Source organism: Amphiprion ocellaris, chromosome 11 (genome assembly GCF_022539595.1).
Source record: "Amphiprion ocellaris isolate individual 3 ecotype Okinawa chromosome 11, ASM2253959v1, whole genome shotgun sequence".
Lineage (NCBI taxonomy): Eukaryota > Metazoa > Chordata > Actinopteri > Pomacentridae > Amphiprion > Amphiprion ocellaris.
Window position 1 is genome coordinate 19,173,741 of NC_072776.1, and position 16,542 is coordinate 19,190,282.

The 16,542-nt window shown below is 41.2% G+C and overlaps 1 protein-coding gene across 3 annotated transcripts in view; it reads right to left on the reverse strand.

The window, feature by feature from the left end:
* Positions 1-2,037: 2,037 nt before the first annotated feature.
* Positions 2,038-16,542, reverse strand: part of slc39a10 (solute carrier family 39 member 10) — a 35,125-nt gene continuing 20,620 nt past the window's right edge. For all 3 annotated transcript variants that reach the window (XM_023289088.3, XM_035956719.2, XM_023289089.3), the window contains 7 exons: positions 12,617-12,792; positions 9,519-9,683; positions 9,215-9,323; positions 8,799-9,119; positions 7,098-7,178; positions 4,768-4,958; positions 2,038-4,582 (listed from right to left, as the gene is read on the reverse strand). In XM_023289088.3, coding sequence (XP_023144856.1) covers positions 4,430-4,582; positions 4,768-4,958; positions 7,098-7,178; positions 8,799-9,119; positions 9,215-9,323; positions 9,519-9,683; positions 12,617-12,792 — 1,196 coding nt within the window. In that variant the 3' untranslated portion in view covers positions 2,038-4,429. The remainder of the gene's footprint in view (positions 4,583-4,767; positions 4,959-7,097; positions 7,179-8,798; positions 9,120-9,214; positions 9,324-9,518; positions 9,684-12,616; positions 12,793-16,542) is intronic.

The window sequence follows — 16,542 nt, forward strand, 5'->3', positions numbered from 1 at the left end:
AACTCTTACCTTCTGGACAACCAACGGTGGTTCACAAACAAGAATACAGAATGTGTTTGACCAAAAACCTCTAAAGACTCACTACAGCCAAGATAAAGACACAACTCAGCTGCACCAAATCCACTAATCACTGCACACATTCGCACCATGTGCTAACTGTGGCTAAAGAACCACCTTTACCAAGACAACTATCCAGTACAAAGCCCTAAAACACACCAAGAAACACATTAAAGACGATTTTACTGCTGGAAGCTGCAAGCCAACGCCTAAATAACAAACTAGAGCAACAGAGCTAAACCCGGTTCTGTGGTGAAGAGAAGCAGAGGAAATGTTTGTCTGCAGCTAAATAAAGCAGGAAGACACTGAGCTGCTCAGGTGTTCCTGATAACACCAAGCAGCCACCTGGACAGCCAATAGGAACACAGCTTACTGGAAGTCCAGAGGGCTGGGTTGGTGAAGGAAATTTAGTTTAAAGTTGAAGCAGAAAGTTAACAAAGAAAGTTGAAAACCACCTTCTGATACCTGAAATCTCTGAGTTTTCACACAAAGAACACCTGAACATGTCAAACTGGTTCCATAGTAGAACCATCATTGTAAAAACGTCATAGTATGGTGTGTTGCTCAAAAAACATTAGGACCCGGCTGTCAGGGGACAAACATGTAAGAAACATGAGAACAGAGAGAATCCAACCAGTAGGTCACAGTTTATCATCCCCCAGTCATCTCCTGAAGTCCATATGGTGAGAGACATCAGTATCTGGTTGTTAATTTACCAGAGGATGCTTATAATCATGCTGATGTGGTCTGTACTCTACAGTATTTTAGTGACTCAATAAATGCCTAAGTTTTTTTTTTTAAATGCTTTTTAGTTTTTAATAAACATTTAAGAGCCTATATGTAATCAATAAATGGCCTTTGCCTATCTTAAGAAAAATTCACTCAGAACTCTGATATGTTAACAGTACTAAATAAATCAATAAATACATGCATACACACAAAAATAAGTTAATACATTAACTGTGTTAAGATAAGATTTAGATTTTTAAAAAGTTGTTTATGTTTTTGCAGAATCCAGTATTGCTCACTGGTTGGTCATTACATTTTGTTAGTTTGATTTCACTGTTTAAAATGATGCCACCTCTTTTCAGACAGAACCTGTGATAATAAAACAATACAAAATTTTTAGTTCCGTGTTAATAAAGCACTTAAAGCTTTAAGTATGGCTAAATGCTTTTTTCAGAATTAAATATATCACTCCTTAGGTGGTAGTGGCCCCAAGTTCAGTAAAGTTGGAAAGATATTCACAGATTCGGACTTCCAGCATCAATAACTCATTAGATATAGGTTGTCAAAACATAAACGGTGCCTCTTTCCCATTGTTGCAAGGCAGACAATGTGCTACAAGCCCAGTTTTATCAAAAGTAGCTGTCTTTCAAGCTACAGGAATAACATTGGTGTCTATGGAGTGAACAGGGTCCGTCTGCAATTTGCAAAACCACTGCAACAGTAAAGAGAGACAAATATTCAATAACTTCACTCTTATACATTGTAGTGTCACTAAAATCACTGCAGCCTTCAACTGGCTCCTGTTGACAAAGTGTTTTAACAGAAATGTAAATGCTGTAATTTGATTCTTTTAATGAACCATGTAACTTGAATGGATGTGATGCTGGTGTGACCACAGTGCACACGTCTGATGTTGCTCACAGTGGTCCAAGGGACGCTCAGGGAGTTTGTGTGTTTGCTCAGACTCATGAACAATTACAGGGAACATTGGTCGGACAGCTCTTAGAGTAGTATGCTACAGTAACTCAGCTGCAGCTCCTACATTTGGTTTGTAAGTTGATGCATCTTTCGGTGAGCTTTCTTATTTATGTACAAATCAGCTTCGCCAAACCTCCTGATCTGGGAACGCAAACAGAAACAGGAGACGAGTGAAGAGAGGAGCAATGGGAGTGTCGCTGATAGAAATGTTATGCTGTTGTGGTTTTGCAGCTGCACACCAGTTGTTTCAGTAAGATTATCAGAGACCAGGAGTCCAGGATCTTTTCAGAGTTTATTTTCCTTCCATAATGGGGAGAATGCACAGACAGGCAAACAGCAAGGATGTCACATTTTGCATTTTATATCCAGATTACTAAACAAATACACAAATGACAAAGTAAAAATGATCATGGGCTGTTTTTGCCCAATAAACAGTGAGGAAAGTTTGTCTTTGGGGCATAGTGTCAAAAGTGTCATTAACTCTTACTGAACACTCAACGGGGCAGTTTAGATTTAAATTATACGAGTAATGCAGGAGAGACATATTTCCAAAAAAAGTCTTTTAAACATTCAGTACTAATATTGTAGGAATCAACTGAATAAATGTGTGTTCAGATTTTAAGGAGGACAAATGATGAGCTTCACTTGATGTAAAAATACATTCAGGTCCCGGTGTGCTAGCATTAAAAATGAATCTAAGATGGAATAATTAAAATGCCTGCAAAAAGATACAGCATACAGATGACGAGTTGTGCTCTCTCACATCAGCATAATTTGTCTTAAAGGCTCGAACCAGTCACACTACACCCCAAAGAACTTCCCACGATCTTCACACAGTTAATTTAAAAAGTAACAAAGGTCATCAATAGTTTAACTTTACAGTACAAAGAATGAAAAAAATTTTTTTACACTCAACACGATGTCTGTACCGTTTTACTCATGCTTCATGCATGATTCAGTCAGATCAATGACATGAGTTGACTGACGATGGTTCACAGGCAGTTAAGACACAGACGATGGATGTCACACAGTGACTGGATAAATGAAGGCACACTTTATTCGGTGTGCTTTAGCAGCTGAAGCTAGGTAAGGTAGCTTAGCATGTGTGCCGCAAAACAGCCAATGGAATGTTGGGGTGGGGGGCAAGGGGGAGGAGGAGGGGTGGTGTCAAGCACCAGCCACTGAAAAACCACAGTCAACAGAGTGACTATAATATACACCCCCAGAAAGACGCAGGAATGCCTGTAAAACATATTCACAATAAATAATCTTTGTCCAGTGGTTTGATAATTATCCAATACAAGTACAGGGAGCTTTAGAAAGCAGACAGTTTATAGTTCTGCTGGGCTATTAAGTGTACTGATTTTGCTTAGTCTGTCTCCGATTGTCAAGAAGTTGATTCATTCTTTGACAAAAGTACGCTAAAAACAATTAGCAGGTAAAAAATGTGTTATTTCTATAACTACTGACACTAAACAGACATCATATTAAAAAAAGAAATCTGCACTGATAACTGTGACAACTGAACGTCCTACTGTAATTAAATGTCCATTGCAAGGTGGTCCAGCTGGACAATGCACCTTTTAGGAACTCCAAGAGGCACCCTATGGAAATCTAGTGAACTACAACACTTTTGATGACAAGTATAACTAGTTCACATTTTGAAGTTCACAAAGAAAAGTAAAAAAAAAGTTCTAACAACAATATGTGTCATTTGGCTACAGATTGTCAAACCCTTACAAAACACTAAGAAATTGGTCGGACATTTGTTACTTTTAGTTACTAAACCAACAAAAACAAAACACTGATTACTGTAAATGCTAATTTGTAAAGACTTTGGCAGCTTTGTCAACAGCAGTTATCACTATGCACTATGAAGGTACCAAAAACTGTAATTAGACGATAAAACATAACTTCGGAGGAATAACTGAAGAAAACTAAAAAAAAATTAGCCATTCAGGAAATTTACTACATACAGTCAGGGGAACACTTTTCTATTTTGACACTGCAGCTTAGACGCCGTCAAAATTCTGCAGGTGAAGCAACACAAGTTAAAGGGTTTATTCCAGATGTAGCAGCTAACATCTCTTTAAGGACACTGTGACGGTGTGCAGTGTACCTACGGAGCTGCTCCAGTGGCAGGGGCTTGGCACAGAGGCCTTTGATACACAGCCTGATGACATCAAAGGGTGGTGATGGATGGCAGGTGGAACACACACCACAGACGTATGCGGTATGGATGAGGAGACACAACACAGAGTGGATGAGAGGCGAGGAAGGGGGAGGACGACGACAGCACATTAACAACAGGTGATGATGGATAGGCGGCGAGCTGCTGGGCCGCGATAGCTGCCTCTCTGCAGGAACACACACCCCGAACCACCTCACTATCTACAGCTCTTTCTTAAGGTGGAGTTTCAGAGCAGACAGACTGGAGCTGACAGAGGAGAGGCGATGGAGGAGCAGAGTGTAAACATCACTAGCAGAGTCATGGGATATGCATAAGCTACCGCTGCATGTTTGGAATGGAGGCACGGGCCATGAACGAGACTCACATTGCATGCAAGACTGGGCCGTTACATTGCAAACAAAGCATGTTAAGGCCAAGAAGAACAACACTGATACATCCAGCTCTCCCCTCCTTCGCTTCCTCTCTCCTCCTCGACTAAAAGCCAAAATCGAAAACAATGCGGTCTTCAAAGATGGCGATGAGCAGCATGATGCCGAACCCGGTCAGCATGCCCAGGTTCTGCAGGATAAAGTGTCCCAGCTGGCAGCGCTTGTGGTCCTCGCTGTCCCCATGAAGCATTTCTGGAAGCTATGAAAGACACAAAGTAACCAGTTGGGATCAGAGACAGACTTTTTGGAATTAGCAATGCAGATCAGGAAGCAATGAGGAGAGGACCGACTGCCCGAGTGGGAGAGGAGACAGTGAAAGTTAAGCTGATGCTGTTGGGGGACAATTGTCACTTTGGGGCTGTCGAGTGCACCATGCCAACTTACCATATCCACCAGAGCCACATAAAGGAACATGCCAGCTGTGATGGCGAAGATCCAGCTGGTGACATTGTGCGTGTACTGGCCCACAGCTGTGCCAATCACCATGCCAACGTAGGCCATGAGGGCGGACAGCAGATTGTAGACAATGGCCTGCTTCACTGACATCCCGGCTTTCAGCAGCACCGCAAAGTCACCTGTCAGCCAGAAGACACACTCATTTAAACAGCATTACTACAATTCCCAACACACATATCCGAACATTGAGCTTCTGTGGTAGGAATTAATCTGTTCTTTCCACAGGCTGTTTCTGAAAGGTGAAAGCAACGGAAATGCTGCCGCAGTGACACCAGTACATCCGAGTTCTGTTTACAGCTTGCAAACTGACGTGCACTCTGCAGCATATAAACTCACTGGTGAAAAAGCATGGCACGTGTCATGCTGTGTTTTGGAATTTTTGTATTTCTCCGCTCTATTTTGTCTCTGCCTTCGGTGATGATGTGAACCTGTTCTAAACAAACTCCCTCCACACATCCGCCACTACTGTGTGTCTCCACGAAGGTGAAAAACAGAGCTGCACTTTCTAAGAAATGTATCTTTAACTCCCCTCTGATGCACTTATGATTACATATGCATGCCGTAGCCTCTCTACCCTCTTCAATCATTGCCGGGCCAAATGCGGGGAGAGGCCCAAGTCTCAGCGGAAACGCCCTGGATTTGGAGAGAGAGATGATTACTGGGAAGGGGGGTGGCCTACATTTCCTGCACCGTGTAACAAGCGGCCTCTTTTCCTCACTAATTACCACAATGAATATATTACCACTCTGCTCTCATCCATCAATCAAGCGCAGAAAAAAGCGGGGAGAACTTAAAGAGAGACGGTCTGCACACACCTACTTCAATGGCATTTTTTCCCCGCTCTTCGACTTACTCTGGCGTTATCCTGCCTCCCTGGTTCCACTCCGTCAGACACGCCTGCCGCCGCCTCATCTACCGCAATTAACACACCCATCACTGCCAATTAGCTTCACTCTGGGTGGTTAAAGAACCCTCATAATCATCATCTTTTTCCATCCAGCTGCCAGTCAGGGGACGGCTTTTGTGTTCAGGAGGAGCTGAGAGGTGCACTTGTCAAACTGCTGGGTTTGTCTGACAAGCAGCCCGATGGGGGTGACTGCGCGACAGCAAGTGCTGCTGAAGCACGGGCACAGAATCAACAGGAAATGTGAAACTACACGGGGACAAAGAGACTTATCTTGCATATCTTCACATGCCCGCTTGAGACAGAACTTGGTGCTGCAGTTAGCCATCTGGAAACTCAAGAACGACTGAGCAAAAATAGCAATAATGGAAAAAGAGTTGGACATGAATCAAAGCAGGGACCGTCTTGTTCTATATGATAGTGATGCTGACAGACACAGCCAACAACTGCAAGAGTTTCTGGCACAGCTAAAAATGAGTTTGAAGCAGCATCCTGCAGCATTGCTTCAACCCAAATGTGTTTTATGTTCCTTTTCAACCCACAGTTCTTTGTTTTACCCCTAAATACAACAATAAGAGAAGGACAGACCCTGTTGATCAACACATAAGAGGAGCAGCCAGACAAACCCAGGCTATTATTCACTGGTTCTACCACTGTGGTAATTGACACTACTCTATTTATCAAGCGCACAAAAGACGCAATGAAACTGCAGCAGGATCAGACACATCATCAGTACTGATCTGCTGTGGATGGGGCCCATTGTCTGTGTTTTTCGCCCGATCTCGCCACCTCTTCCTCTCACTATAAATAAACAGGCAGAGAGGAGCACTGCAGAGCAGAATAAAGTACAACTCTGAACAAAACTGTTCACTGTTGCTGAATCAAAAACTGAATCAAAAGGGCCCTCAGAGAGGACAGACTGAATGCAAATGAGAGCACCGGCAGCTGTACCGTCTTCTAGTCTGACTGTATTGAACAACATGTGCCAGGCACAGTACATCATCTTTACTGACAGACAATGACAAGTCATCTCGCTGCTGTCAGACAAAAGCCATTAATTTGGAAAACTGTGTTTTTTTCTGGAGTGAAGAGAAGTGATGATTATTGACAGTGCTGGGTTTTTAACAAGTTTCAGGGGACAGCGACTCACTCTGATTAAAGTTTCAGTTCAAGAAAGACAAGAGCTGCTTTGCATGAGGGCAGTGATTTAGGCACCGATTATCATTATGTGCAAAGCCTTCACAAAACACCTTTGTTCAACTTGTTGAATAAATGAAGTGTGCAGTGTCTCTAGTGTGTAATGAATATATGACTTGTTTTTTGTGTTTTTTGTGCTTTCTCTTTGTTAACTTACCAAGTTCATGAGGTAATTCGTGGCAGAAAACAGCCACTGATGTACTGATGCCACCTGTCATGTTTGCACTGAATGCTGCGCCTGTAGAGACAAGTTCAAAGTGTCAGAGAGGAGAGAGAAAACCTGGAGTTAGAGCAGAGGACAGACACCCCTCTCTCATAAGATACTGTGTTTTTTTCATTTCCGTATATGAGAAATAAATCTCTCTCATTGTTGAAGATAGGCCATTCATCATTTGTAAGCACCTCGCTGGATTTATTTTTTCTAGAGATCATGATTATACTTTTTAAAACTGTACTGTACCTCATTTTCAGATGCAAGATTCAAGTTTCATGTTGTAACTTTCGAAACAGTGATAAACAGGATCTAGAAACAGTTTCCTGCCTGAAAGGTAAAACATTACAGTATGGTTTGGAAAGCTGAGGTATATGTTAATATCATTTAAAGGTCCCCTTAGTTAAAAGTTATTTTTTATTGTTTTACTTTGTAACTGAGTAATTGTCTTACTCTTGCTGTTGGTTGCAAGAGACAACACAAGAGTACACAAGAGCACCCCCATCATTGGAGGAACTGAAGATCCAGTGGCTCTAATGGCAATATCCTCACAACAATAGCAAAATCATAAGTGTTGCTGTGATGTTTGGCTAGTGTGGCTAATATGGCTATCATTACCATTAGCTTTGATCATATGCCTAAAGGTCAGTGCTTGTAGAAAATGTAAACATAGGGGACATTCAGAGATGGTGGAAACTTTAAGGCTGATTTGAAACCAATAAACAAGGACTGCTAGCCAATTCCTAATAAAGTTGTTCTCGTTTGCATATCTTTTTGTTGTTAGATAACACAACAAGTGCAAGTGCGACTGAAATGCAGCCTATTGAGATTACATGTGAATCAACAGTCGCTTCAGAGCCATTTGTAAGGTGCAGCTTAGCACTGTTGTTTTCATAACCAGAATGTTATTTGATACATGCGTTAAAAACAGCTGTGCTGTAAATTCAATGACACTCCCATGTAAAATGATTGCTCCAAGAGAAAAGTAGAAGCAACAGAACCTCTCAGTCCTATTCTCACTCTGTCTGTTTCTAATTTATTCTTGTACTGCCTTTATACTTTTACTCCTTTGAAGCTGCTGTAACGGTGAACTTTCCCCACTGGGGGATCAATAAAATTTATCTTAATAATATGTTTGTGCTGCTATGCAGTCAACTGTTTTGCTCTCAGCTGGGAATCACAGATGTAGAGAGAGTCTTCTTCCTGAAGGGGGCGTGGACAGCAGGAACTCAGGTGTTTTTCAAGCTACAGACATTTAGCAGCCCCTTTGGAGCAGGGCTACAGCTAGAGGTTATACAGTTCTGGTAGAATAAACTGCCTTTGCAGTATTTGAGCTGACGCATCCTGAAGACCTGGGTGACTGTCATTACTTTTCTTAAAAGTGGCCCAATATGGGACCTGAATGGTATGGTTTGGAAAATTGTGGGGACTGTTAACATTACAAGACATTTAAAAAAATCACACATTCACAGAGTTTAAAGGTTACTCCCTCTTTCCATTTTTGTGGGATTGAAATTCTGTATTTCTGCCACATGAAAACAGTTGAATCATTTCCATTAGCAAGTTTGCACATGAACTCCTGCAGGGTTTTCCTGGTTTATAGACCTACAGTAGAGACAGATGACTTACAAACTCTAAATATGTTACCTATGGCGAGGCCGTCACTGAAGTTATGCATGCCGTCTCCCATGATGACCATCCAGGCAATGCTGGCTATGCCGGCATCCTTCATCTCCTGGTCTGAGTGGCAGTTTCCTCCATGAGAGTGACCGTGTCCATGCGAGTGTCTGTGTCTATGACTGTGCTGCTTAGCTTTGCGACCATTCTCCTTGGTGGGTGACTGCTGGTCTTGTTGGGGGTTTGTGGGTGCCAGCGGTGTTTTGGTAGTGGGAGAGTCTGGTGTCTGGAGCTCTGTGAGCTGTGTGTCATTGTGACCATTGTCGCAGGAGATGGCTGTGCTGTCAGGATCTGGACAAGAGAAGAAATGTTACTGTGACAGAAACAGACAATAAAGCCATGGGTCATAACCTGCTGTAAAGATTTCATGACTGAACACTTCTTACCTTCATTGAGTGGCTTCAGGTGCAGCCACTCTGCATCCGAGCGCCGATTTAACTTGTGATCTGACAGCTTCCTGCCGATCTTGCCCTCCTCACTCACCTTCTTCATGCCCTGTGAGAAATGGAACAACTTTATGCTCCATCCACTGACTTTCACTACATATCAGGAATTTCTTGTATTTTGTGACCTCAAAACAGTCCAAACTCAAGGAATACAGCTGACAAAATCAAATGTTTATGAAAATAATTTTGGAACTGCAATGTTGAGCTTATTAGATAACCTACAGCCAGGTCATGTTTATCTTACCCCTTGGTCTTTGTAGTGCTTAAACATGCCGATGCAGTGTTCGATGATGAAGAGGAGGTAGATGCCAGCCAACGCTGTCAGCCCCTTCCACACACCATCAAATTCTGTTAGCAGATCTGTGCTGTGGCTCGTCCCATGTTCGCTGTGGTCGTGCTGCCCTTGTGACTGGATATAGGAAGAGGGACAGAAGATGACTGAGATACAGATGAGAATCACATATTCATGACTACATAAATTTTACCGCTTTTTTACCATTGTGAGAAAGAACACTGAACAAACGAGCAATGTGGGTGAAGCAGAGGAACTAGTACGACTGTGATTGCACACGAAGTTGATGAGCAACATAGTTCACTGAAAACTGGTCAGTGAAAGAGGAACTTGAAAGTTTCAGCATCATTAAAAAGAACTAGGTCGTTGCTCATTACTGGCCATCACAAGTTTCCCAAATGACAAATGTGGCATTTATGTAAGGAGTATTTAGTTATCTTTATTACTCACAAACTTCACACTGAAAAAACTAAAATTCTATAAATGGAGTAGTTTTCTTCTTGTTCCTACAATGATGCTATGCCTAGATGTTCAAGCTGTTAAAATTGGGTCCAAAGTTTCTGGTCTAGAGACTTCACGATCAGACGTCTTACTGCTAATAGACAGCGGGACTTTGTTGTTAAGTGTGATAACTTCTGAGAATGAAGCAATTTGGTTTTCCTCAGAAGACTGGAAGTTTCCTGAGTCTTATGAAACTTCTAGTCTCGAGGGGATCTCTCTCCTCTTTGACTTCATTAAACGTTTGTGGCCATCACACCACAGCAGGATTAACATGTGTCTGCAGACTGAGAGTGGGACTGTAAGCAGGTGACTCTGGTGGCCCAGCAGCAGAATTTCATTAAGTATGAAGGCAGACACAAAACATGTCATTGTGATCTCAAGGTAGCAACTGAAAGCGAAACAGCTAAGTTCGAGATAAGTTCAGCACACCAGGGTTTTTGCTCTATTTCTATCTTTAGAAAAAGTGCAATTTTTGTAGAATCATATTTTTTTTTCTGTTGTGTCATGTGTATTATTCAAGTTTTATTGCCTGAATGCAAAGATACTTGCAATAGTGACGTTCTGTAAACAGTTAAACCTGCAATGTGAACCAGAGTTTCTTTCTTTCTTGTTTCTTAGGTCTCATCGCTATGCTCCCAGATGTTGTAGCCTAATCTGTCCCCATCACTATGGATACTCAACTCTGGTAAACCAGTCATTGCTGGTTTCGTAAAACACATAGCTGCTGGTGTGCCAGGGCAGGGATGTCACCACACAGTTTTACCTGAGGCTGATAGTTTTAATCAACATTTTGTGGAATCGTTTGATAAGGGCTTGAATGTAACGGATGTTAAATGAAGAGAAAATAAGGCAATAGATAGTATTTTCATTGGTGGACTATTTACTGTGCTCAGCCTATAAGTTACTGTAGCCATCTCAGGGCAAACATATGTCAGTTTTTAATTTGTTCTTCAATTTACTTAATCCAGAGATTAAATAAAACAGAAACAGAAAAAAAAAACTTTTAGCTACCGCAATGTGTATGACTGTATTTTCATTTTTTGGTTCTTCACAGTGCAAACTTATTTTCCCCTTCAAATATATTTAAAATATTGTTGCACCCAAATTTCAGTACATAAATAGAACACACATGAGAATGTCTCTGCTTCTCTCTAGTGGTTTTTGTCTTTTTAGACAGTCAGATGAAGTTAGTTGAAAATGGAGTATGTTTCTGGTTCAGCATTAAAAACTGATGTTTACCCGGCAGCAACTTTTTTTTTCTAGTATCACTGAGATTGTTACTCTGAACAATCCACATCCACAGAATACAACATGTACAGTTTCCAGTTTCCACTAAGGAAACAGTCCCTATCAACAGGGTGGCCTGTCCTTCCCTCGCATGACACCTGCTGAACCAAAACTTTAGAAGCATTTGTAATTGTAGGCTTTACAGCAGCTTTGTTTTGTGAAATTGCATTAGACTGTAAAGGTATATCTGACAAAGTTGCCTGTAGTATAGCACGCAGGTGTTGGATACGATTCACCACAATGGGTTTAAACTCCTGCAAGCAATTCCACCTTAGAAACAGCTCAACTGTCAGATGTGTAGAAGAACACAGAACATTATTTACGGTCAGATCCTGACTGATCCGGTGTTCGTGAAGTAATAGCTGCTGTGCCACACACACAAATGCAGACATCAGTCTTAATTTAAAGAGGAACTTATTGTTCCTGCTGCTGTGATGCTGCAGGTACTTATTAAAGTCAAAGAAAAGATTCTCACACTTTGCCAGCTGTGGGAAACAAAGAGGATGTCAGCAGGTACAGAATTGCATACAGTGACACTTGAAAAACATTTCTGTAAGATTCAGACTTTAATCTGAGCTGTTTCAGACCTGCTGAAGTCACAATAATAGCTGTATTTTAACAGATATATCACCACGTTACCTAATAGATACTGATGGCTTGGGACACAAGCTGGGACCAGACCTACCCCAGCTGTGTCACCTGAGTGAGTGTGACGCTGAAAGACCCAAAACACCTGATGACTCAGAATAAAAAACATCACTGGTGATGCGTGTGGGTGCATTAAGATGATGTACTGTATGTTAAAAGAAATGTAAACTGAAAAGCTGAGGCTTTTGAACTCTCTGCAGTTTTCAGTTTCAATTTTTCTGTGCAGAAATATGAAGAAAATCCTGAAACACTGGAAACTGATTCAATCGGTGCAAAAAGAACTGTACTGCTTGTAACACAACCATAGGCTGTATTTGTCTTGTAATGTGCAACATTCTCCCCTTGTCTCTAACGAGCCATGCGAAGTCCCTCACTGTTACATTAGCTTTGAGAACCAGAAAGAAGCTGAGCTCTAAATATTCAGGGGAAGGAATCCTATAGGACGTACTCAAAGATGGAATTGCATTGCGTTTACCGTTTCCCCAGAGGCGTAGCCAATTGTATAACTGTACGGGGAAGGCATCCACTTCTGTTTTCTACTGTACATTGTGGTGGTGGTGTTGGTAGGAATGCATGGCTACACCAGATGTTCTGGCACAGTGTGGTGTACTCACATGTGGCAGTAGGTGAAGGAGAGCATCACCACTGAGCGTGCCCACTGCCAGCGCAACCAGGAAGGTGAGCAGGAACTTAAAGCAGGATTGGTTGAGGATTGGCACCAGTACGACGCCCAGCAGAGACAGCAGGCTGATGATGGTGATGGACACAAAGCCCCAGATCCAGACCCACACTAGAGACAAGAAAAACAAAGGTAGGGGAATAGATGAAATAGGAGTGTTATTTATTTGACAGTAAGTGTCAGGAGACCGGTGCTTGTTAGCCGCATGACATTTTTTATGAGTAGTGTGACTTCCTTTAAAAAAAAAAATACACAAACACAAGACCTTTACGGCTGAATCAAATGCTGTCACAATTTTAGTCAGCCAACAAGACTTTTAGGAATACACCATACACTAACAACCGCAGCTTTATCATCGCTTGGCTGCTGGCTGAAGGTATTTTTCCCCATCCTGTTCAAATGCGGAGGAAACTATCCTCCAGAGGTTTTCAATCCGTGTCCTTGTGATGACACATGATGCCTAAAGCAAAAAACAGGATGTGACATTTCAGCAGAATTCTGCTCGCCTCATTTTTCATGCAAGGCCGCAGTCATGAGACATGAAGCACAAGAGAGAAAGTGAGAAAGGTACGCTATCATTTAAAGTGTCAGTCCAGCTGTCAGTTCAAGATGCATTTCAAAACAGCACAAGACCGAGTGAGAAAAAGTTTGTGATTCTTTCGTCAAAGATGACAAAATGTTTAATGTAGTATGAAATTCAATGTCACACCAAAGCTGCTGCTGTGTTTGCTAAAGCGACACTGGGTCCTTCACTGCTGACATTCAGTTAAAGGACATCTATTGACTAAAATACTGTGTGCATGTAATGCACATCTTACAGACAATTGACTTCAGTGAGGCATTGCAGGAGCAGGTCTCAGTTCTGCACTCAGGCACTGCTCAGCAAATACTGCACTGGAAGCAGAAAATACACAGTCACAGATTCACAGTGTTCTTTTTAGTAATCAGTGTTTAAAACAATGAAATGTACTTGCTCTCTTTTTAAGGTTAACTATGCAACATATTTTATCATTACTTGTGTTCCATTAGAACTCTTCCTAATTGGTCAAAATATGACAACCAATTGAACTCTGATAGAGCTTAATTCATACAAACAAAAGCACCACAGGTGACGCATAGCCAGAGGGAAAAAAAGACTAATAACAGTAAAATCACAGCAGCAGAGATGATTCCTCTCCTCATCTAATCGGCCCCAGGTGGTGCCGTTTTTGAAGAGATGATCTGAAACATGTCTTATGCCTGACAGAGTGGTCTTTAGAGAGAATGAATCAAGCTGTTACTGTACCATTACCCAGCTGCAGGATTAAAAAACATAACAAAAAAACTCTCCCCAGGCAGCAGCCACTCACAAAACAGGAGGCTGGAGTTCCTCCTCGGGGAACTATTTTAACTAAAGAGGCAGGGCCTGATGCTGAAGTGCTGAATACACAGACACTTGTCATTAGCTTTGGGAACCTGGTTTCCCAAACCCTGACACTCATTGTGATTTTACATGTGTTCTCTGAAGTCTTGACAAAACAGGAGGCTTTTGGTTTTTTTTTTTTTGATAATGATGTTGGGGAGTACAGTCTAACACATCGTCTAACAGCATCTGCACTCAATTATTCAGGCTTTCTTTTAATTTGTCATCTGTAATCTGTGATGAATTTACTTTTTGACACTTCTTTTAAAGACACAAGCTTTGATAGAGCAGTGAAGTCAGTGTACAGGCCCAAACTGAGCACCGCCACTCTACGCTATTTGAATTCAAGCTATAAGGTACAATACATTTACGCAGCTTTTTGACGGCCTGTTTATTAACACTCACTAAACTGGACAAGATTAAAGGTGAAAAACCTCAGAAACCTCTCTGCTTCTGTGCACATCAAACTTGTTTGTTTGATTAATTACTCTTCAGCTTTTACTTCAAATCAATAGGGAAGTTGGATACCATGAAAACAGTTCACGTCGTCTCATAAGAAATCATAGACAAATGCAAACTTGTGACACAGCAAACACCTTCCTCAGCTATGTCAGTGCTGCTCCTGGTGTCTCCATCCAAAACACTGCGTAACTAGGGGCAACAACTACAAGCATCATCATTCTTTTTAACATGATGAGCCACATTTATTAACCGGAGAACCATATTTTTAAAACCAAGATCATTGTCATGTTGAACTTGATACTAGTCAGATTAAATTTCATAGGTTCATGCTTCTATCACTATTTAGGAATTAAATAGTTAACTAATTTGTTCTAAGAATTATTTTTGCATCTACAATAGTCAAGCTTAACTGAATGAATTAAAAAAAAATATAAAAATTTTGAGTCCCTCTCCGGTCATTGATTAAACCCCTAAAAATCCTTGTCTATGTATCAAAAGTACATGTTTAGAGTTTTTCCAACAAAATAATCGCCTTATGCCTTAAAATGGCTGAAACACTCCTGCTTCCTCTAGAATGTGCAGATCTACGAAGTCCATTGCGTCTGTCTCCACCCACCACTTGCTGCAGTTGGAGCACACCAGCTCACCTACAATCAAACACAGTAACACTACTCTGTGCTACACAACAGCAAGTTGTAATACTGGAGTAATTCAGCCATAAAAGTTTGACCTGGAAAGCAATTCTGAAAAAGAAGTATTACACAGAAAGCCCCTGCCTGCAACTATTGGCTCCTCAGGTGTGTTATGGAAAAAATCCTGGAAGTCTCATGACATTGCTTTAAACTGTCACCAGTGTTCTGCACTGTCAAGGTGGAAATGCTCAGCCATTATGTTGACTGCTTCTTTCAGTCATGATATGTCTTCCAGCATTTAAAAAAAAAAAAACTCCATATGGACATGCTACCAACATAAAACAACAGACTTTCACCAGAGGCTGGTTTACTAAACAATAAATGCAACATTAAAACTAGAAAACAGAAGACTGAATGGTAGTATTAAACTGCAGATGGTTTTAGATCATCACAATGACAAAAAATTAAACAAAAACGCACATTAATAAGAACAGAAACCACAATGGTTTTCAAAAAAATCAAAGTCAATTCAAATAACAGTCCTCTTCTTTCCCCGGCCATACAGTAGTTTCAAGCTCTCGTTTTTTTAAATATCTGACAGTCTGACCCTGACAAGGCCAAGTGTCCTCTGAGGAAAACGCTCCTGTCAAACTGGCACAGCCCTGCGTTTAAAGGGGACGGAAACAGAAGCTGTGACGATGGTGGCCAATCACAGTCACTAGCACACCCACTTATAATGAATGACAATGCCGCGCTGCTGGACTCACCCTGTTTCGACATGCACGGCAGGTGAATCAGCCTACAAAAATACCAGTGTGTGTCTGGCACACCGTGAGCACACTGCACACTTAGTGTGATCACAAAAATAGAGTATCCAGTCTATATTTAAAAATGATATATCTGTGAGTCATTCTGTGTTTTTCTTTTGTGCAATGCTGATATTCTTTGCACTTTATTTAATTCCATTATGCAGCAGATTTTGTGTTAATTAAAACAAAGTAAAGAGTGCATATTTCTGTTAAAAAGAAGTCTTTGATGCAGTGTTGCATTTACAAGTGACAGTCCGATACAGTTTAAGTCCATATGCCTCAGTCAGAACAATGTTACAGCCCGTTCACATATGACCCTTGTACTCTTCCTTTTTGTGGCCAAAAGAAACAAAGAAAAATTCCCTTCTTTGTATGTTAAGCAGCAGACTGTTTACTGGATATATATACTACCATTCAAAAGGTTGGGTCACTTGGAAATGTCCTTATTTTTGCAAGAAAAAACATTTTTTTCAGTGAAGACAACATTAAATTAATCAGAAATACAGTCTAGATATTGTTAATGTGGTAAATGACTATTCTAGCTGGAAACAGCTGA